Here is a 23,417-nt window from a genome sequence, read left to right as displayed (position 1 = left end):
AGTTCACTCAGGTCTACAGTGGCACTATGTGGACTGTAAATTGGGTATAATGTTAAACCTGATTTGAAACAAAAAATGTCCAGTCTTCAATGTGAAATTGAATATTTAACATTAAAAATTAAAATGAACATTAAACATTTGAAGAGAAGACAATCTCACCATTTTATCTCTATTGGGAAAATACTCTCTGTGTACAAGAATGAAACCACATACTGATCTCACTTTTGAAAAGATTAGTTACTGTACACTTGCAGCTAGGCAGAAGAAGCACTACTATCTCATCAAAATTGAATACTGTTGGATAGTATAAATGAACATTTTAAACTTATGTCACCCATTTGAATTATGATGATATCTGTATTTAACGGCTGTGCTGAGTGCAATAAAGCTTGTGTAACAGAAATTTAAACGTGATGTAAAAATATCAGTTATACCTCCACGACCTTTATCATAATTCAAGTATTGACCTGTTGTCTGTATCCAAATTACTGTAGTTACATATTTCTTTTTTTTCTGGATAGCATAAATAAACAGCATTATTTTTTTTCAAACACGGCTTGTTCCAGAATGTGAACAGAGAAATTCATGTTCTAAAATTACTTTGCCAATCCAGCGAATAACGTGGCGTGGCAATATGTTATTTCCCGAACAACCTTTCAATACTCTTGAACGTAAACTAACTTACAGTTTTTAATTTGACTCTGCCTTAACAATACTTTTTACTGTATAATGTGCAAGAAGTAACAGCTTTACAGAGAGGGGAAGGGAATAGTACGGATACAGTTACAGATTCATGGACAACTTTTAAGGCGCAAATAAAAATGAAGGTGTGTTTTGCTGTCCCTATTTCTGAAGTTTGATGGGAAGCAGGCTGTTGTTACATTGTGGCAGGGGAGCTGGCTGCTCAGTGTCGATGCGCTGGTTACAATAGTATTGAAGCTCTGAGAGCCAGCGAGTTGCCTGACGTAATTTAGCAATGAAAGGATACAGTCTGCTCCGTACAGTATACAACTGTCAGGCAGCGGCAGAGAGGGAGAGCGAGCGCATTGTGCCCGGAGCCGCAGCTTAGAGACGATGTGAGCAACTTCAGAAGGAAGGTTATGTCTGAGTGTGCCGGGGGGGAGGGAGGACGGAGGAGAGAGAAAGAGTAGAGGAAAAATCCACAGACAGTAAACAGTGCACTCAGCCATCGCAGGGACACGGAGTTGAGGGAGGGGGAAGAAGAGGAAACATTTGCAAGAATTGTTGTGTGCGGCAAGAAGGCGCTTTGCTCTCATTCTGGGGAGCCAGCTAAAAACATGGCGACTGTACCAGTCTACTGCATCTGTCGGTTACCTTACGACGTAACTCGATTTATGATTGAATGCGATGCGTGCAAAGACTGGTTTCACGGCAGGTAAAAGGCAGCTTTGTCCTCTCTCTCACCCCCAGCTCCCCCTCCCCCGCCCTTTTGTCCGTTTTTTTTTGTTGTTGTTGTGGTGATCTGGTTGCCGCTCTCGGTGTATGTGTGTGTGGCGGGCGGGCGGTTGGTCGGGCGCGCGGGCGGTCTGTTAACTGTTGGCGGGAGCTGTGCAGCCCATTGACTGTGGCGACAGTTTTACAAGAAGCGAGGCCTGAGGAAGAAGGCGGCGCTGCAGACGGCTCTCTCCGGGTGACAGAAGCAATTTATCATTGTGTAAATATTCGCCTTTCTGAGAGGGATCCCCCCCCCGCCCAGTTTGTGTTAATGAGGGGATGGGAGTGGGGGTTGATATTGTTGTTTGTGGGGTGGTGGTGAAGGATGCCGTTTGTGAAGGCGATCTGTACTAAATGTTGTTTTAAGGTGTTTCCCGTGTTTTGTTTCTGATCAGTGATCCTTAAAATCTCCCGAAATAAAAAAAAGCAGAGGTATATGCACTTTTTTTTGCACCGTCTAAATATGTTTACAAATCGCAAGGCGCTTTTCTTCTGCTCTCGACCGAACTGGTGGGATATTTTAGAACAGCTCTTGGTGATTTATCTACGATTTCTGCCCCCGAGACGATTCCCGCTTTTGTTTAAATTGATAAAATAAGCGGGACCTGATCGGGCAGACGTAAATATTGACATTTTACTTGCGTTTTATTTATAGTATTTCCACGTGCGGTTTCTGAAAAAAAGTGTCAGAAGGCCTTTGCTAATGTTTCTCAATTCCTTGATTTTCAGTCCGACTTTTTAAAAAAACGGATTTCATTGTTAACTGTCGATTAATTTCCAACTTAAATATCACCTGAAAGTTTTTTTTCATCTATGCAACATGCCAGGAATCTGTTTCGTCTACATCTGTTGTATAATGCAAAAAAAATGTTTGGTCTGGCAGTTTGTATCGTGGGAGTTTGAAATTATTCTTCTTAAATATCTTTAGGAACGCAGATCATCAACACAAACTTTTCAAAGTTTTAGGCGCTTACCATGTTGTGTGAAATAGAACGTACTATTTTAATGTTTTTGGTGACTTAAAAATACAATTTCAGTTTAAGTATCTTCTCCCTATTATAAACCTTTGGCCTGGTGTTTGATATATGAAGTAACTAACTTTTCGAGATTGTTTAATTATACGTTTAAGTTTTTTGTGGGTAAATAAATAGAGCAGTGATATGTGTCAGCTCACCATGAAGTTGGAGTTTTCTCCTTCACTTTCTCCCATAATGAGGCCAGTCTCAATGGGACGTCAAATAATAAGTACTGAAGGACGATCATGAGGATTACTCACCTGAGGCTCAATCATGCAACACCTAGCAACCGGTTTTAACAATTTCAGAAGAGCCCTGGAAGCCCACCAAGCTGGAAATTGATCAGAGGAGATTTAAAAGAAATAAAAATGAGAGTAATGTTTTTCATAGTTTGAGCTAAGAGATATAATAAGTTAGAAATTAAAGGTATCATTGGCTGTATTTTTTAATTTTGAAATCTGTTGACATTTTGGGAATAGAATAATATTGTCAAAGCTTGATCATATTCAAAAACAAATATGTCATCACTGTCAAATTCTCATCAATTTAATAATATTTTGTGAATGTACAATGTTTACAATTAACTGATTTGAGCAGCAGGTTAGAAAGTAACTGGCAAACTTGTCATATTTTGCTATCTGAAGCTAACTATACTTTCTTAGGTCATTAACTGGCAAATCTCTTAAACCTGCAACTACTTTTAGCAATATGTAGACTTAAGTGAACTTTAACTGTTTTAAAAAATCCACAAGTAGCACTAAATTTAAACTGATTTGTTTGGATGCAAAGACAAGAGTAGGAAGGATTTAAAAGTTTTTGAATAAAATGTACTTTTCAGTTTATGAAGGAAATGACAATTGCCAACGAATATAAGTATGGTATAAGTCTGTATATTTTAAAAAAAATTTGAAATTGAGTCATTCACAGGTGATAAATTGATACTTTTTTGTAATAAATCAATCTGCATGTAATTAATTTAAATATATTAATATATTTTAATGTTATTTTAAAAGCCTATCTGATTGCACTGATTCATTGCAGATTTAAAATTTGGTGTTTTGGAAATGACCATGCCTGATTCACTGATTTTGCCATGTTTAAGCTCTATCCTGAAGTGTTTATGATTTTAGCACAAATTATATCAATGAATAGTTCTCATAAAGCCAGACCTTTCGCATTTTTTTCTTGTATTATTATATTAAAATATCTTTCAATATATCATTGAAGTTGGAAAGTGATGGACTTAACGACAAATGCATTCATTGCATAGTGTCCAACATTCCTATGTTGTTGTGTCAATTTGAAGCAATTTAAAAACAATCTCACTGGTTGCAACCATCCTAATATGTGGGACAGCCATTTTGCTTTTACAAAATACAGCTGAAGCATAGCAATTGGGTTAGTCTTTTTAACAAAATATAAATATATTAGCTATAAATTGGTAAATTACTGTGGGTGATAATGCATTGTACCAACAAATAAAGGAGACATTTAGTAGAACACATACCACTTCAATGCTACATTTCTCAATGTTAATGCAATTACAGTGCAGCTCTTTCTTGAGGCTCTGCCCTCTCTAGTTGATGTTGTGTAACAACTAAAAGTTAAAAAAAAAATTTATTAAGATCTTCCATCTCACTGAGGAGGCCTGAGGCCAATCCACATCCAACAGCCTGCTCTGAAAACTCTGCCCATATTTTGGCACTTGATAAAACCTCTGTCACGGCAGCTGAGTTACTCCATGGCATTCTTAAAATAAAAATCAAAAACATTCAGAATAAAACAAACCACTACAATCTTGAATTTAAAAAAAATCAATTCATCAAATCTTCCAATATTAAGAGACCCTGTTTGGTTCCACAGGTCGGCACAAACCTGAAGGCCAAAAGGTCTGTACTGCGCTGTAATGTTCTATGTTTAAAAACTTCCAGGATCTAGATCTGCATCTTTGACAAAATCTAATCAGGTACTTATTGGGCTCGATACTTTATCACATTTTGTTGAAATCTGTCCATTGGGTTTTGAAACATTTGTTTACAGGCAAACAGACTAATAGCAAGAGCAGAAATATTATGTCCCACCTCCGTAAATGGAAGTAATAATGTTTTGGTGCTACTTAAGTTTATATACTAGACTATTTGGTTTCATCGTGTCTTCATCTGTTCTTTGCAGAACAGTCCCTAGCTAAATCTACTGCCTTATTCCTTTCCCTTAAGCCTGTATTAACATCTGCTTCAGATGTTTATCAACTTTGGCCATAAAAGATGCAATGATATCTGCCTCAACCATTCACTGTACAAAACATTTCGTGCTTCAACAGATTCTATGTAAGTAAATCTCTCCTGACTCTCTCTCTGCTGTCAGTGATATGTTTAAATTAATGACCCCCTCAACATTGACTTCAGATGAAGTAGTCTTTCTCTTTTTACCCAAATCAAATGCTTCATAATTTGAAATGGTCTACCAAATCTCCTCTTAGTTTCCCAGTTCCGTGGGAAATGACTGTAGAATTTCCTTTCAACTAACTTCCTATCTTTGGTATCATATTTGTGAGACTGCTGTAGAGTCTTTAAGGATTAGAATTTTTTTAAAAACTAGGTGCCAAAAGTACATACCAAAGTACCCTAACTACCACCTGAAGGAGTTTATTACTAGCTATTTGCTCTTGTACTCAGTGCTCTTGTTTTTTAGCTTTAAAAGATATTGGTGTTTCTATAGTTTTGTGTTAACTTGAATTTTTAATGAAATTTGTATTTAAGCCTTGGTCTCCCTGTTTACTCATACCTTTTGGTGTCTTTCCGTTGAGGTCATACATCTTCACATTGACAATAAACTCGGTGTGACATTCTCTCCATGCTAGATAGGATAGATTTGACTACTAGAAACTTGGTCTCTATGGGGCACTGTGGGTCATCAGGAACAGTAACTATTCAACTAGTCTGTAAACTCATGACTGGCATATTCCCCACTATACCATTATCATCAATCTGGGTGATCAATCTTGATTCAGTGCCGAGGATAGGCCAGCAGCCGCAACAGGCATTCCAAAAGATGAGGTATCAATCTGATGAAACTACAACTAGGATTACTTGCTTTTCAAACATGTGATAGACAGAGTGAAATGATCCCACAAGCAGCCCTGCCATATTTGATTATGAATCTGATCATAAACATCTAACTGGAGGAAGAAACTCCACTAATATCCTTATCCTCAATGATGTGTTGGGCTCCTCCATCAATGTAATAGATAAGGCTGAAGCATTTGCTGTTCCACCAGAAGTGACAAGTTTTTGATCCATTTCAGATTCCTCCTGAGCTCCCCATTATCACAAATCTAGTCTTCAGCCAATTTGATTTAATTCACATGATATTGAGAAGTGGCTGAGGGTACCGGAAACTGCAAAACTTCTGGCCCCTGATAATATTCTAGGAATCGTACTAAAGATTTGTGTTCCAGAATTAGCTGCATCCCTTGCCAAACTGTTCCAGTAGGGTTACAGCACCAGCGACTACCTGACAATGTGGAAAATTGTTCAGGTATGTCCTTCACTGAAATACCAGAATTAAGCCAACCCAGCCAATTACCACCCCATCAGTCTATGCTGCCTGACCTGCTGTCTTTTCCAGCATCACACTCGACTCTTATGTCCAGCATCTGCAGTCCTTATTTTCTCCCTGTTGGAGAGTGTAGACAAGTGGCATGCTGTCAAGTGGCACTTAACTCAGCCAAATCCTGCCCACTGATGCTCAATTTGTATTTGTCAGGGCCACTCGTCTCCTGACTTCATTACAGCTTTGTTCAATACATGGACATATGAGCTGAACATTTGATATAGCAAGACAGCATTTGATGAGTGAGGCCCAGGAGTGCTAGCAACACTGGTGTTAGGGGGATCAGGGGAAACTGTGTAGTTGGAGTCATACTTGGATTAAAGGAAGATGATTGTTGAAGGCCATTCATCTCAGCCACAGTATATCTCTGAAGTAGTTTCTCAGGTTAGTGTCCTTGGACCAAGCAGCTTCCAACTTGCAACCTTTAACAAATATTTTGATGATCTGGATAAAGGAACTGAGGGTGTTGCTAAGTTTTCAGGTAGCACAGGATAGGTGGAGGGACAGTTGGTGTTGAGGTGGCGGGAGGCGACAGAAAGAGTTGGATAGAATGGGCAAAGAAATGACAGATGGAATACAATGCGAAAAAGTGTGAGGTTATGCACTTTGGTGAGAAAAATAAAGATTATTTTCTAAATGGGAAAGGCTTCAGAAATCTGAAATATAAAAGGGACTTGGGAGTCCTAATTCAGGATTCTCTTAAGGTTAACATGCAGGTTCAGGCAGCTCGGAAGACAAATACAGTGTTAGCATTCGTTTCAAGAAAGCTAGAATGCAACAGTAGGGATGTACGCTGAAGCTGTAGAGAGCTCTGATCAGACCACATTTGTAATATTGTGAACAATTTTGGTCCTGTATCTAAGGAAGAATATGCTGGCTTTGGAGGAGATGTATAAGGATGATCCCAGGGATGAAGGGCTTTTCATATGGAGTCGCAGAGTGTGGAAAGGCACAGCTGGTTAGGCAGCATCCGAGGAGCAGGGGAGTCAACGGTTCGGGCATAAGCCTTTCAACAGGAAGGGCTTATGACTGAAACGTTGACTCTGCTGCTCCTTGGATGCTGCCTGACCGGCTGTGCTTTTCCAGCACCACACTCTTCAAATCTGATCTCCAGCATCTGCAGTTCTCACTTTCTCCTGGCTTTTCATATGGGGAAGAGTTGAGGACTTTGAGACTGTACTAGATGGTGTTTAGAAAGACAAGGAGGATCTCATTGAAACTTACAGAATACTGAGAGGTCTAGATAGAGCAAACATGGGAGGTATTTCCACTATTCGGAGAGACTATAATCCGAGGGCATAGCCTCCGAGTGAAGGGACGACCCTTTGGAACTGAGATGAGAAGGAACTTCTTCACCCAGAGGGTGGTGCATCTGTGAAAAACTTTGCTGCAGAAGGCTGTGGAGGCCAAGCCATTGAGTGCATTTAAGGCAGAGATAGTGAAGTTCTTGATTAGTAAAGGATCAAAGGTTATGAGGAGAAGGCAGGAGAATGGGGTTGAGAAACATATCAGCCACAGTGGGGCACACTTAATATGCTGAATGACCTAATTCTGCTCCTATATCTATGATCTTGTGGATAAAGGCAGCAGGTCTATGAGGACATCATCTGGAAATTCCCCTCAAAGCTGTACATGCATCCTAATTTGGAACCATATTACTGTCATATTGCTGAGTCAAAATTCTGGAACTCCTTTCCTCACAGCTCTGTGAGTGTGCCAGTAGCATACAGACATGGTTCAAGAAGGTGGTTCACTACCACATTCTCAAGGGCAATGAGCAATAAGTATTGGCTTAGTCAGCATTAGTTGCAGTCTGTGAATGAGTTTTAAAAATATTCTATTCTTTGCTTCCCAAAATACAATACCTCTCCTTTCTTCAAATGATACCTGACCTATTCTGGTAACTTTGTTTGTTGTCATTCTACAGTCCCTTACAGTTTCCTTCATGTGTAACAAACTGCACATCAAATTATGATATATACTCTTTATCCAAGTCTATGTTGTTAATATAGTGAGAACAGATGTGTAATTCAACATCCGGAGATATATGGCTTTCAACTTTTCACCTACTTTAGTATATCTATTCACATTAATTTTTTGTTTGGCGTCTGGCTGATAATTTTAGTATATTGTATATTCCTGAATTTTTGTAGCAACCTCCTTCCTCTCATTTCCTGTGTTGTATGCACACTTTCATCTGTGTTCTTGATGATAAATTCTTTAAAAATAACTTATTAAATTTACCTATAAATGAAATGTTTGTCAGCCCTAATTTCTCTTACCCATTGACATTATGGTCAGTTTAGTTTTTTTATGGTAATGAAAATGTGATCTTAAATGCATGTAATCTAAAGATAGGATGCAAGTTAGTTTTACATCTGTCTGACGATTCTGGGTAATCCAAGATGGAGGACGGGAAAAATGTCTGGCTGTAACAACTGCTCCTTTTTTGAGGTATTTTAGGTGCTAGAGGTGATTTCCTCGAATTGCAGGAGCAGCAATTACTGTTTCATATGCTATTGTATTGTTTTGGAACTTAGGGAAAAAAAGTCAAAACAACAGCAGTTTTAAAAGGGCGAAGAACAGACAAAGGAAGCACATGGTGAGGTCATTCCAGTAGAGAGAGAGAGAGAGAGAAAACCTGCACAGTTACTGCCTTTGATGTTTGAATTCATGTATCACTGGACATCGGAGTGCATCTGGGTAAATTATCAAACAGTGAAATTCACAACTGATCTTGGAGGAAATGTTGGGCGAAGTTCACAGCACAGAATCAGATAAGTTAATCGTTGTTTTAAGTGTGGCCTGCAGAGAATCTGCAGTAGTGAGTAGAGTAGGTTCTTTCTTGATTATATGTTTTTGGAGATATGTCTCTTGATTAAACTTAAATATAAGCCATATCTATTCATTTAACCTGGGGCAGTGTTTGTAGAAGAATAAGATGGTGTTATTTTCTGGGTCTATAGATTGTGAAGGAGCAAAAATGGCCTTTAATAGAGTGATATGCACTTCTTGTCAGATGTGGGAGTTTAAAGAGAGTTTAAGGGTTGCAGCGGATTATATCTGCCATAAATGCTGTTGGCTGTGAATCTTATCAGATTGAATGGAGAGGCAGTTAGAAGCAATGAGGAATTTGCAACAGTATGTGATGGATGGCAGTTTTAGGAAGGATGGAAAGTCTCAGATACAGTCACATAGATGGGTTAACCCCAGGAAAGGTAAGAGAGGTAGGCAGCCAGTAAAGGAGTCTTTTGTGGATATACCCATTTCAAACAGGTATGCTGTTTTGGAAAATGTAGGGGGTGATGGATTATCAGGGGAACGTAGCATGAACAGCCAAGTTTCTAGTATTGAGACTGGCTCTAATGCAAGGAGGGGTACATCGAGTTCCAAGAGATCAGTTGTGTTAGGGGATTCTCTAGTTCGAGGTATAGACAGAGGTTTCTGTGACCAGTAGCAAAAAAAGCAGAATTGTGTGTTGCTTCCCTGGTGCCAGGATCAAGGATGTCTCAGAGAGGGTGCAGAATGTTATCACAGGGGAGAGGGGTCAGCAAGAGGTCATTGTCCACATTGGAACCAACGACATAGGAAGGGAAAAGGTTGAGATTCTGAAGGGAGATTACAGAGAGTTAGGCAGAAATTTAAAAAGGAGGTCCTTGAGAGTAGTGATATCTGGGTTACTCCCAGTGCTACGAGCTAGCAAGGGCAAGAATGGAGAATAGAGCAGATGAATGCATGGCTGAGGAGCTGGTGAATGGGGGGAGGATTCACATTTTTGGACCATTAGAATCTCTTTTGGGGTAGAAGTGACCTGTACAAGAAGGACTGATTGCACCTAAATTGGAAGGGGACTAATATACTGGCAGGGAGATTTGCTAGAGCTGCTCGGGAGGATTTAAACTAGTAAGGTGGCAGGGAGGGGAGAGGAGGTGGACCTAGGGAGATAGTGAGGAAAGAGATCAATCTGAGTCTGGTACAGTTGAGAACAGAAGCGAGTCAAACAGTCAGGGCAGGCAGGGACAAGGTAGGACTAATAAATTAAACTGCATTTATTTCAATGCAAGGGGCCTAACAGGGAATGCAGATGAACTCAAGGAATGGTTAGGAACATGGGGCTGGGATATCATAGCAATTACAGAAACATGGCTCAGGGATGGGCAGGACTGGCAGCTTAATGTTCCAGGATACAAATGCTACAGGAAGCATAGAAGGGGAGGCGGGGTGGGTTGGCAGTTTCGATAAGGGATAGCATTACAGCTGTGCTGAGGGAGGATATTCCTGGAAATGCATCCAGGGAAGTTATTTGAGTGGAATTGAGAATTAAGAAAGGGAAGATAACCTTCTTGGAATTGTATTATAGACCCCCTAATAGTCAGAGGGAAATTGAAAAAGAAACTTGTAAGGAGATCTCAGCTATCTGTAAGAATAATACGGTGGTTATGGTAGGGGATTTTAACTTTCCAAACATAGACTGGGACAGCCATAGTGTTAAGGATTTAGACGGAGTGAAATTTGTGTGTACAAGAACATTTTCTGATGCAGTATGTGGATGTACCTACTAGAGAAGGTGCAAAACTTGACTTACTGTTGGGAAATAAGGCAGGGCAGGTGACTGTGGTGTTATTGGGGGAGCACTTTGGGGCCAGTGACCATAATTCTAAAAGATCTAAAAGCTGACGTTCTAAATTGGAGAAAAAACAATTTTGACAGTATTAGGCAAGAACTTTCGAAAGCTGATTGGGGACAGGTAAAGGGACAGCTGGAAAATGGGAAGCCTTCAGAAATGAGATAACGAGAATCCAGACAAAGTATATTCCTGTTAGGGTGAAAGGAAAGGCTGGTAGGTATAGGGAATGCTGGATAACTAAAGAAATTGAGGGTTTGGTTAAGAAAAAGAAGGAAGCATTGTATAGACAGGATAGATCGAGTGAATCCTTAGAAGAGTATAAAGGAAGTAGGAGTATACTTAAGAGGGAAATCAGGAGGGCAAAAAGGGGACATGAGATAGCTTTGGCAAATAAAATTAAGGAAAATCCAAAGGGTTTTTACAAATACATTAAGGACAAAAGGGTAACTAGGGAGAGAATAGGGCCCCTCAAAGATAAGCAAGGCGGCCTTTGTGTGGAGCTGCAGGAGATGGGGGAGATTCTAAATGAGTATTTTGCATCAGTATTTACTGTTGAAAAGGTTATAAAAGATGTAGACTGTAGGGAAATAGATGGTGACATCTTGAAAAATGTCCATATTACCGAGGATGTCTTGAAACAGTGCTGGATGTCTTGAAATAGGTAAAGGTGGATAAATCCCCAGGACCTGATCAGGTGTACCCTAAAACTCTGTGGGAAGCTAGAGAAATGATTGCTGGCACTCTTGCTGAGATATTTGTATCATCAATAGTCACAGGTGAGGTGCCGGAAGACTGGAGGTTGGCTAACCTGGTGCCGCTGTTTAAGAAGGGTGGTAAGGACAAGCCAGGGAACTATAGACCAGTGAGCCTGGTGGGCAAGTTGTTGGAGGGAATCCTGTGGGACAGGATGTACATGTACTTGGAAAAGCAAGGACTGATTAGGGATAATAAACATGGTTTTGTGTGTGGGAAGTCATGTCTCACAAACTTGATTGATTGTTTTGAGGAAGTAACAAAGAGGATTGATGAGCGGTAGATGTGATCTATATGGACTTAAGTAAAGCGTTCGACAAGGTTCCATGGGAGACTGATTAGCAAGATTAGATCTCATGGAATACAGGGAGAACTAGCCATTTGGATACAGAACTGGCTGAAAGGTAGAAGACAGGGTGGTGGTGGAGGGTTGTTTTTCAGAGTGGAGGCCTGTGATCAGTGGAGTGCCACAAGGATCGGTGCTGGGTCCTCTACTTTTTGTCATTTATGTAAATGATTTGGATGCGAGCATAAGAGGCACAGTTAGTAAGTTTGCAGATGACACCAAAATTGGAGGTGTAGTGGACAGCGAAGAGGGTTACCTCAGATTACAACAGGATCTTGACCAGATGGGCCAATGGGCTGAGAAGTGGCAAATGGAGTTTAATTCAGATAAGTGCGAGGTGCTGCATTTTGGGAAAGCAAATCTGAGCAGGACTTATACACTTAATGGTAAGGTCCCAGGGAGTGTTGCTGAACAAAGAGACCTTGGAGTGCAGGTTCATAGCTCCTTGAAAGTGGAGTTGCAGGTAGATAGGATAGTGAAGGAGGCGTTTGGTATGCTTTCCTTTATTGGTCAGAGTATTGAGTACAGGAGTTGGGAGGTCATGTTGCGGCTGTACAGGACATTTGTCAGGCCACTGTTGGAATATTGTATGCAATTCTGGTCTCCTTCCTATTGGAAAGATGTTGTGAAACTTGAAATGATTCAGAAAAGATTTACAAGAATGTTGCCAGGGTTGGAGGATCTGAGCTACAGGGAGAGGCTGAACAGGCTGCGGTTGTTTTCCCTGGAGCGTCGGAGGCTGAGGGGTGACCTTATACAGATTTACAAAATTATGAGGGGCATGGATAGGGTAAATAGGCAAAGTATTTTCCCTGGGGTCAGGGAGTCCAGAACTAAAGGGCATAGGTTTAGGTTGAGAGGGGAAAGATATAAAAGAGACCTAAGGGGCAACTTTTTAATGCAGAGGGTGGTACATGTATGGAATGAGCTGCCAGAAGAAGTGGTGGCGGCTAGTGCAATTGCAACATTTAAGAGGTATTTGGATGGGTATATGAATAGGAAGGATTTGGAGGGATATGGGCCAGGTACTGGCAGGTGGGACTAGATTGGGTTTGGATATCTGGTCGGCATGGACAGGTTAGACCGAAAAATCTGTTTGCATGCTGTACATCCCTATGACTCTATGACTTTTTGGGGAAATGTCAATATATCAAAGATGTAATAGCAGAGCATTTAGAATAGCATTATATAATTAAGCACAGTCAGTGCATTTTCATGAAGGAAATCATGCTTGACAAATTTATTAGAATTGCTTGAAGTAATGAGCAGGATGGATCAGATGAACCAGTAGATGTCATATATTTAGATTTACAAAATGTATTTGATAAGGAGTATAAAAATAGGGAATAGGGCCTGTGCTCATTGGAGCTTATAAGGATAAGGGCCAAATGTATTGAAACATATAAGATTCTTTCGGCTTGAATCTTCTAGGACAGTAAGTGAGAAATCTGGCAATGCATTTTTTGACATCGTGAGCAAGTTGTTGCATTCTCAAACTGGGTTTTGGGTGTTGAGATGTAATTCTCAGTAAGAGACAGCAAGATACCTAACAGTGGGGATTATTGCATGTTATTGGCCTAAGTAACTGCAAAGCTCAGCTCATTAATATTCAGCTTGCTGTCCTACCACCTACCCAGAAGAAAACTAAATGTGAACAATTCCTGACGTGGACATCAGCTCACTGTCTGCTCTTCCAAATCACTGTCTTGGAGACCCGACAACAACATCTCAGATCATGCTCCAGGTCATGGAAAGCACTCACACCCCGTCCATGCATGTTGGCATTAGACACCTGACAGCCTCCAGGACCCTTGTGGCACCTAACCCATCCACTTATAGTACACTTCTGCACTTTAAGGCTGCCCTTTGGGTCACACCAGCGACTAGCCTTGAATTGGAGCTGTGAGGACTCTTTTCTGCAGTGACAGGCACTTGGTTCACTTATTGGTCCAAGTTGCATCTGAGGGCTGTTTGTTTTCACTGTTACAGACCTTCACCTTTAGCCTACCTGTATCCTCACAGCATTCCTGTTTTGCCTTCACTTGCTTTGCCTCTTGTGCTTTGATACCTCTAGCCAGACCTGCCAGATTCACAGCTTTGCTGTTTATGGCAAAAACAAAACCGGATGTTTGTCATGGTTGTCAGCAGTCCTTAGTAATGAAAAAGGGAGACACCCTGAAGTAAAGGGGTCTGTTGTGTATGTAGTTGGCTGAGTGTTGCCCCTTTGGGAGAGCAAGTCAGGTAATGCAGAACAGGAACTAGGAGAAGCAGTCTAGGATCGACTGTGGAGCTGAAACAACTCACAATAATGTATTCCCTGTTATAATTTACCCTCAGTCTATATTCTAATTTTGGTTCCAGTGAACCAGAAACACAGCAACCGGCAATGAGGATTGGCTTCATGAACATACGAGGAACGGCTAAGGATCCTGGAATTGTACTCATTGGAGTTTAGAAGGTTAAGGGGAGATCAAATAGAAGCTGACAAGATAATACATGGCTTGGAAAGGGTAGACGCTAAGAAATTGTTTCCGTTAGGCGGGGAGACTAGGACCCGTGGGCACAGCCTTAAAATTAGAGGGGGTCAATTCAGAACAGAAATGCGGAGACACTTTTTCAGCTGGAGAGTGGTGAGCCTGTGGAATTCATTGCCGCGGAGTGCAGTGGAGGCTGGGACACTAAATGTCTTCATGGCAGAGATTGATAAATTCTTGATGTCACAAGGAATTAAGGGCTACGGGGAGAATCCGGGTAAGTGGAGTTGAAATGCCAATCAGCCATGATTAAATGGCAGAGTGGACCCGATGGGCCGAATGGCCTTACTTCCACTCCTATGTCTTATGGCTTCGGGCTATAAACTGTGTGAGAGCACCTTTTTTTTGTCGGGAGGAAGGATGTCACCTGCACTTCAAAAACGTTGTGGAATTCTGGAGGTAATGTCATAACAAGTGATTGTGAGATGACTCATGCTGTGGTTGACACCAGAGAAAATGAAAAGCACTGGGGAGCAGGCTGAGAGTGGCTGTCATGAAGGGACTAGGGCTACAACTGAAAGCTGAAGAGAGGAATACTCACCTGGGAACTTACTGTAGCCATCACGGAGAGTGGTCGCGAAGGAACTCAGGCTGCAGCCTGGAAAAGCGATGCACTGACACAGTTGGTGAAGTAGTGGCCAGTGGAGACAGTGCTCCCTGAGTGGCCTTGGTTATTGAGTGGCGGGATGATAATAAGGCAGACAGTTTGGAGTGATGGGACCGTTTGACAGAGACAGAATTTTGGACCCTACACACTGAACACTTTGATGTGTATTTAAAGGTGAATAACGTGGATGAAAACATAATGGTGCTGGTTTTCTTGAGTACCATTGGGAGCAAGACCTTCACAATTCTAAGGAGTCTGGTGCAACCAGAGAAACCTGCAGAGAAGACATAACTCCGCAGTTGTTTGCAAGGTTCTTGTTATTTTGCACTAAAGCCACAGGTTGGCACAGTGGTTAGTACTGCTGCCTCACAGTCTTGGGTGACTGTCTGTCTGGAGTTGTCCTTGAGTCTGTGTGGTTGCCTCTGAGTGCTTCAGGTTAGGTGGATTGGCCACGCTAATTGCCCATAGTGTCTAGGGATGTGTACATTAGGTTGATTTGCCATTGTAAATGTAGAGTTACAGGGTTAGAATGTGGTCTAGGTCTGGGTGGGATGCTGCTCAGAGGGTCAGTGCAGACTCAGTGTGCTGAATTGCCTCCTTCTACACCGAATGTTTCTGATTTTATGAAAATGTATATAGCACGAAGGAGAATCCATTGCCCAATTTCTGACCACCTTCATGAAGTTAGTGGAGCATTGCGAATTCGGAGGGTTCCTCCAAAGTGCCTTGCGGGACTGTTTGTGACCTCTGACACACAGCCATTTAGCGGAAACTACAAATAAGGAGACATCTGGATTTCAAGGCAACTTTTGAAATTGCTGCCTCGATTGTGTCGGCTGACAGAGGAACAACACAATTGAGTGACGATCCCTGGGGACATAAAGTAGTGGGAACTCGGAGTGAGGTAACAATGGTACAGTGTCTTTGATGTGGAAAGAATGGTCACAAGGAGTCAACGTGTTGGACTCGAGAAGCCCAGTGCCACAGGTGTAAGTGAGTGTGCTTTATTGCCTGTAATTGCTAGATGCAGCCCAAACAAGACAAGGTGTGTCTGAAGTAGATAATTCAGAGGGCAATTCATGAGGTGCGTGCCGCCAACCAGGGAGTAGGCTGTGAGTCAGCTGTGTCTATGGGAGTCAGCAGAGTTTGGGTTAAACATCCTGTTGATATGGGGTAAAATTGATCGTTTGTGGATTCTTGCCAAATTAAAGGGTAAGGCAGTAAAGGTGGAAGTGGGTATGGATGCAATGTTTCTCTGAACCTGAATCAGTATATTGGGAAAGGTTGAAGGCACTGCCACTGAAGACTGTCAAGATTACACTACGGACATTCACAGAGCAAGTGATGTCACTAAAGGGTAACAGTACTCTCCAGCTAAGTTCAGTTTGCCGAACTGCCTCTGTACATTGGATACATAAGGTTAAAGGAATTAAAGTTAAATTGGGATTTGGATATTAGACTGGTGGACTCTAAAGCAAATTTGCAAGATATTTTGGACATTTATAAAGATGTCTTTCACGGAACCTTGGGAGGAGAATAAAAGAATTAGAAATTAAAACAAATTGCTGGAAAAGCTGAGCTGGTCTAGCAGCATCTGTGGACAGAAATTTTGATTTCTGTCTTTGTTTCTGATATACAGTTTCCACAGTTCTTTTGGTTTTTATTTAATTAGAAATTAGTTTGGTTCCCCTATTAAGTTACATAGCTGATTGGGTCTTGTCTGATCCACAATCAATCTGGTTGGACATCGAGGCTTCTCAAGTAAAATACCCACTTATTAACCTTTTATTCTCAGACAAGAGGAAAATCATTACAGATCACTGTAAAAACCCTATAATACTAAATACAATCAAGGCTTGGAATATAATGCGGCAAAATGAGGGTAATTCACATAAAACAGCCCCCTATACACCGATAGTGGGTGCATGGGGATTCCAAACGGGGTTAACAGATGCCACTTTTAAACTCTGGAGATCCAGGGGTATCTCATGTCTCGGGGATTTATTTAAAGATGGGGTCCTGATGTCTTTCGGACAGCTGCGTCAGAAATTCGGATTACCCAATGGAGACCTCTTTCTATACTTCCAAATTCGAGATTATATACAGAAAAGACTACGTTATTAGATAGTCTTTATAAATCCGATAGAGAATGTAGAGTCCTACGACCAGTGGGGGTATCTTCCGTCAGTAATATTTATCATTTACTACATGATGAAGTATCGGGAGATATGGATAATCTGCTTAAAACATGGGATCAGGATCTGGGACTAGAAATCTCCACAGAAACGTGGAATGATATCTGGGAAAATGCTAGAAGAATTACTATTTGTAACAGAACCCAGGCTATCCAGCTGAAGATACTTCATAGGGCCCATATAGCACCGGTTCGATTGGCAAAATTTAAGGCAGGAGCATCTCCAATGTGTCCTAAATGCAAAATAGAGGTGGGCACTCTTGTACATTGCTTATGGACCTGTCATAAGATCCGTAGATATTGGACTAAAGTAGCAAGTACCCTGACAGAAATTTTAGGAACGGAAATAAAAGTGGACCCCGTATCTCTCCTCTTGGGCTTTTCGAACTTTCCCTCCCTGGACACGTACGGGAAGAGACTATTTTCTATTCTTTCTTTCTGTGCAAGGAAAAATATTTTGATGAACTGGGTGGCGGAGGGCCCCCCTGGACTTTCAAATTGGCACAGACTAATTATGGAATGTATTCCCCTTGACTTCCTTACAAATATGGTGCACCGAAAGACCGAATTATTTTATAAAATATGGCAGCCCTTTTTGAATTACATAAATACAGATATTTCGGCTATCCTAACAAGGGCTTTTATTTAATTGAGATTACAAACCTGGCTGGTCCGCGGCCCCTCGGGGGAGGAATCCCGCACGAATACGGGTTTTATGATATCTGATGCTAACACATTCCGAGCATGTAAGAGACTTAAATATACACCCTGGTTAGTTATAGGTTAGATTAGTAGATAGTTGAGTTTTGTTTGTTTGTTTTTTTTTCTTTTTATTTTTTTTTTGTTTTGTTTTTTTTGTCAAATTTTGGCTATTGTATATTTGAGCTAATTGTATATCAATGTTTATATCTGAGAGTTTTGTTTATTTTTGTAAACTTGTAAAAATGTTAAATTTCTAATAAAAATATCTATTAAAAAAAGAAATTAGTTTGGTTGAAGTAGAAGGCTCATCCGAGGAGTCTGAAGGCCCATCCAATACTGTATGCCATGAGCCTAAAGTGAAGGCAGAACTGATATACTGCTGCACCTGGGAGCGTTGGAACCACTAACCACCAGTGAATGGGCCACTCCAATTGTCTTAGTCTTATATACAGTTGCTGTGAGGGTTTGTGGTGATATTAAGGTCACAGTCAACCCAGTCCTGTGTGCAATCAATATCACTTTTACTCATTGAGGACCTGTTCAGTGGATTGGCCGGGAAAAGAAATTTTTAAAATGGATGTGCTGCAGGCCTACTTGCAGATGAGTCTTGCGAAGGAATCCCAGCTGTTGCTGCTGATAGTGACCACACAGGGTACCCAACAAGCAACTGACTTTTGGCATCATATCAATGTTGGCTCTTTTCCAGAGGTCCATGGACCAAATTGAATGGATTGCCAGGTGTCCAATGTTACTTGGATAGTATTTTGGTTACTGGATCCTTAGAAGAGGAGCATTTGAAAAATCTTGAAACAAGCCGAGAAAGGTTGCAGGAACACGGCCTACAAGTAAAAAGGGAGAATAGAGTACTCAGCCATATATTTGATGGTAAGCGTCCCAAGAACATGGAGGCTATACTGTCGGCCCCTAGACCAGATAATGTGTTTCAACTGCGATCATTGTTGGGACTTGTAAATTTACTATGGCAAGTTCCTATCTAATCCGTCAACTGTACTAAAACTCTGCATTGGTTAGTGGGAAAAGGGTGACCATGGAAATATATGTACGAACGTGAGGAGGTTTACCTGGAGGTGAAGCATGCCCTAAAAAAGGGTCAGAAATATTGACTCATTTCGACCCAAAGTTGCCACTGCAGTTGGAGCGTGATGTCTTGCCATATGAGTTTGGCACTGTAATGTCACACATCCTGCCAAATGGAGAGAAAAGGCACATTGCATTCGCATTGAGTTCACTAACGAAGATGGAGGAGTATGCTGAAGTGGAAAAAGAAGGATTGAGTACTGTGGTTGGTCTTAAGAAGTTCACCCATTTCCTTTACAGCAGGCAATATGTGTTGCTGACAGACCATAGGCCGCTTTAACCTCCACTTTTAGCCTGTGTACGGAGATACAGTCAACAGTGGCAGAAATGGGCATTGGCTCTGTCGGCCTACTCATTTGAAATCAGAAACCGACAGCCGGAGAAGCCCCGCAGTGCAGACGGTTACTGCTACTGGGAGGTTAGGATGTTCCTGACTGAAACCTGAAAAATATATACTTTTCCCAGGAAGACAAGCTGCTGGTGTCAGCAGGTCAAATGCAGAATGCTACCTAGAATGACCCCTTCTTGAGCTTAGTGGTGGGTTTGGTCCTGACAGGAAGGACTTATCATAGAAACTGTCCTTATTTATCCAAGAGGTGGGTATTGTCGGTATCACACAGGCATTTAATTTGGGGAATGAGAGTTGTTATTCCCTTCTGGGAAGAGGAAAGGTGCTGGGACAAGTTTTCAAGGGAACCCCGGCATGGCGCAAATGAAATAAATAGCTAGGAGCTATTTTTGGTGGCTGAATGAGAACTCCAAATTCAGGAGAAAGCAGGACCATGCAAATCCTGCGCTTTAGAAAAGAAGGTGCTGCCATTGTCACTCCTTCACCCAGAGGAGTGGCCTCACCATGGCAATAGATTCACATTAATTTTGTGGGACCATGAGAGAAATACCTGTTACTAGCGGTTGTGGGTGCCCACTCCAAACGGTAGCAGTCTAGGACCGACTGTGAAACTGAGAGGATGCACAATAAATTATTCCCTGTCCTAATTTACCCTCCATCCACCTCATGTTCTGTTTCTGGTTCTTATGAACGACAAACACAATTATGGGTTTTGAAACACTTACTCACAGACAGCCTGTGATATCATTCTAGGTGTTTGGTCACAGAGAGTCAGGCATTTGGTGCAGTCAGGGTCAGAATCCTCTCCGCGTAAGGGGTGAAGAGCTGAATGTCAGGCAACTTGCCACCCACTTTGGCAGTTTCTGCCCTCTTGTGGGCTGTTTTCTCCTGCAATGAGAGAAAGGGAGGGATTGAGTGAAATGAAAGCAGATGGCACAGCTCTTAGTGCTGGTGTTGGGGGGCGGGTGTGAATACAGTGAGTTGTTCCATGTGAATAATTAGGCAACACAGAGGGTGTGCATGGATTGCTGGTGTTGGGATGTGTGAGGAAATGTGTTGTATGAAATTGAGAGTGGAAGAGCATGCACCTTGGTGGAAAGTGAGTGCACTAGGCAAGACAGAGTGGGTGTGAGCTCACAGAGAGAAGGTAACAGCTCTTGTTCTCACAGAGTGGAAAAGTTCATTGACCATTTTCCTTCACTTCTGGGCATTCCTCTTTATGACCAAAACTATGTTGAGTACGGCCCAGGCTGACAGGGTTTGGCATCTCCACTGCTGGTTTAGGGGAAGATTACGTCCCTCCTACACATCACCCCATCCACCAGGATGTCCAGGACCCTATCCACAAAGGATGTCAGTTCTTCCTCTACCAAGTATTTGGTAAATGTCGGACACTGTGCAGGGGAACACCAGACTGAAAGTGCTTGTCTGGGTGCACAAGTCTTTCAGCAGCACAAAGGATAATGGTCAATTTCAGAATATCCTGACAGTGGTGGGGTTTGTGATTAATAAGACAAGTTTGGATGATACATTGAGAAATGTTGCTGGGTCTTGCAGAAAGAACCCCTCTGTAAAACCTGACAAAATTGACCATTTCCCAAAATATGACAAGATTCTACCCTTACAGGGCTTTTCCTCCTAAAGGGGTCTCGGACTGGCAGATGTAATCCGAGTATTTAATTTAAGACCAAAATGAAGTTTCTTTTCTCAGATGGTAGTGAATCTGGAATTCTTTACCAGAGCTGTGTCCTTAAGACGTATATTCAAAGCCAAGATAGATCAGCAAGGAAATCATGGGGTGGAGGGAAAATGCAGTTTAGTGAACTTTTTTAATTAGATTAGATTAGATTACATTAGATTAGATTACATTACAGTGTGGAAACAGGCCCTTTGGCCCAACAAGTCCACACCGACCCGCCGAAGCGAAACCCACCCATACCCCTACATTTACCCCTACATTTACCCCTTACCTAACACTACGGGTAATTTAGCATGGCCAATTTACCTGACCCTGCACATCTTTGGACTGTGGGAGGAAACCGGAGCACCCGGAGGAAACCCACGCAGACACGGGGAGAACATGCAAACTCTACACAGTCAGTCGCCTGAGGCGGGAATTGAACCCGGGTCTCAGGCGCTGTGAGGCAGCAGTGCTAACCACTGTGCCACCGTGCCGCCCACTTGAAGATTATCAGATCAAAAAGATGATTTTGTTGAATGGCGCGGCATACTCGATATGCTGAATTGCCCATCTCTGCTCCTGAGTCTTATGGTGTTATTGGCAACATTGTTGCCATATGTGTTAAAAATTGTAATTCTTTTCTTGACAATACTTTTAGTATTTTTAAAACTCACTCATCAGGACTATGATGTTAGCCCAAATTTTGCATGAAAAGTGATGGTGAAACTATCAATGCACATATTTCCTAAAATGTGAATTGACCTGCATCTTCTAGTAATTACATGTGTAATTAAGTTGGCTTCTATATTTTCTCGTACCTACAAAAGTTGCAAAAAATCAGTATCTTGCCAAGGGACGCATCTTTCAAAATATCAATGGGCATGAAATTATGCTACTTACTTGATGGACTCTCTAAACTCACATGAAAATGTTTTATGATCTGTCCATTCTCCTTTAAGAAAAGTTTTAATGTTTTGCTTCATCTTAATTAATATCTAAGAACATCTCTAGCTCTGAAAATTATTTTTTTTGTGTGAACTGTTATTCCATCAAATTTTTAAAAATATTTTTTAGAGATAGAAAAGCTTTTAAGAAATTTTCATTTGTTTGTCTTTTCTGTCAGTCTGTTTCCCTCTCAATCCCATCTTTCAGTTTCATTCTTTATTTTACCACCTTACATGATTTAGAATTGCACTAACCAGCTGACATTGAGGGGGCTATTTTTCTCTTGATACATCAGGTGCTAAAGAGTCTCTGAGAGGGTCAAGATGGGATTTTAAGCTGCAACTCCAATTTAGCATGTATTTAGCGTAGGTTACCATCCTTGTAAAGGATTTGAAGCATGAGCTAGGAATAGTCACGAGGATCATTCTGGGTTGGCTAAAAGATAATTAAACTACCTGCTCGTAGTACACAGTTGTTGTGTTGCAGTTTATGTCCTGTCTTAATAGCTACCAGTTAAACTGGAGTAAAACATCATGGCTGGACAGTTTGGGTGCTATTTAAAGTCATGCTCTACTTTCACTGTTCATTTTCTGATGGATGGTGACCAGCTGCACTGTGTTGAAGAAGACCTTTGAGGCATAGCAAGAGAAATTCACTAAGATTTCACCAACACATTATCAACACTTCCCTGGAAATTCCCTCAGGATGTACCCTAAAAAGAACTAGTGGCAGTTGGTTAGCTCACCACACCGACTAAGGTAACCATGAAGGACTGTCTTCTCAACTTCTCCCTTGCCTGAGGCTTGATGATTCTTGGGTTAAAACACCACCGGTTGTGTCTCTCTAATGAAAAAGTAGCCATGTAAACTATGGCAACTTTACCTTTACCACTGACCAGTAGAAAGGAAGTTTATTGTCTTGGGAATCTTGCTGTCTAATGAGGAATGTAAACAAAAGTCAAGACTAGATAGAGCAGCACTAACTACTGCAAATGAGGGGAGCAGGAAGCCTTAAGCACAAGGGAGTTCAGAGAGTGCCACGACACACTCATCCCAATGTCAATGCATGTGGAGGCTGTGCTCTACCAAGATGATCATCACAGAGAACTGTGCTTTCATGGAAGGAAAATTCAGTCCTTGCAGCACAATAAAAACCACATTCATAGAATTTCTAGGAATAATGTTGATTCTGTTGATCTGTAGTGAAGATGATGATGCACTTCATTTTTATACTACCAGAAACATTTGTATGTCTGCTGCTGTTCTCAATCATACATCACAATCCTTTATGCACTTCCATATAAGAAGGCTGCTGGAGCAATATACAATCTGAGGAATAACAATATATCCCAGCCTATTGCTGAAGAAATCCAGACAGTGCTCAAATTGGTTAGGATTATATGGTTTGCCATGAACCAGGAGCCGTTGATTACCCACAGTTGGCCATGTGAGTCCTTGTTTAAACTTAAAGGTGCTCAGGAACAGAGGCATTCCATTCC

General features: G+C 41.4%; 1 protein-coding gene and 1 long non-coding RNA gene across 3 annotated transcripts in view; one reads left to right on the top strand and one right to left on the bottom strand.

Moving 5' to 3' along the window:
- LOC122558991 (uncharacterized) overlaps positions 1–1,430 on the bottom strand; it is a 35,689-nt gene extending 34,259 nt beyond the window's left edge. The window contains exon 1 of the long non-coding RNA XR_015759393.1: positions 1,336–1,430. This is a non-coding gene — a long non-coding RNA (uncharacterized LOC122558991). The remainder of the gene's footprint in view (positions 1–1,335) is intronic.
- The window catches only part of phf2 (PHD finger protein 2), a 154,660-nt gene continuing 132,353 nt past the window's right edge, over positions 1,111–23,417 (top strand). The window contains exon 1 of one of the 2 annotated variants that reach the window (XM_043708015.2): positions 1,111–1,396. In XM_043708015.2, coding sequence (XP_043563950.1) covers positions 1,299–1,396 — 98 coding nt within the window. In that variant the 5' untranslated portion in view covers positions 1,111–1,298. Of the gene's footprint in view, positions 1,397–1,507; positions 1,676–23,417 lie in introns of those variants that run through there. The other variant, XM_087994274.1, reaches the window with a different exon arrangement.

The sequence above is a fragment of the Chiloscyllium plagiosum genome, unplaced genomic scaffold (genome assembly GCF_037043375.1).
Source record: "Chiloscyllium plagiosum isolate Xiang-an unplaced genomic scaffold, Cpla_swu_hap1 HiC_scaffold_14, whole genome shotgun sequence".
NCBI classification, from domain to species: Eukaryota; Metazoa; Chordata; class Chondrichthyes; order Orectolobiformes; family Hemiscylliidae; genus Chiloscyllium; species Chiloscyllium plagiosum.
This window is presented reverse-complemented; position numbering and strand designations above follow the sequence as displayed.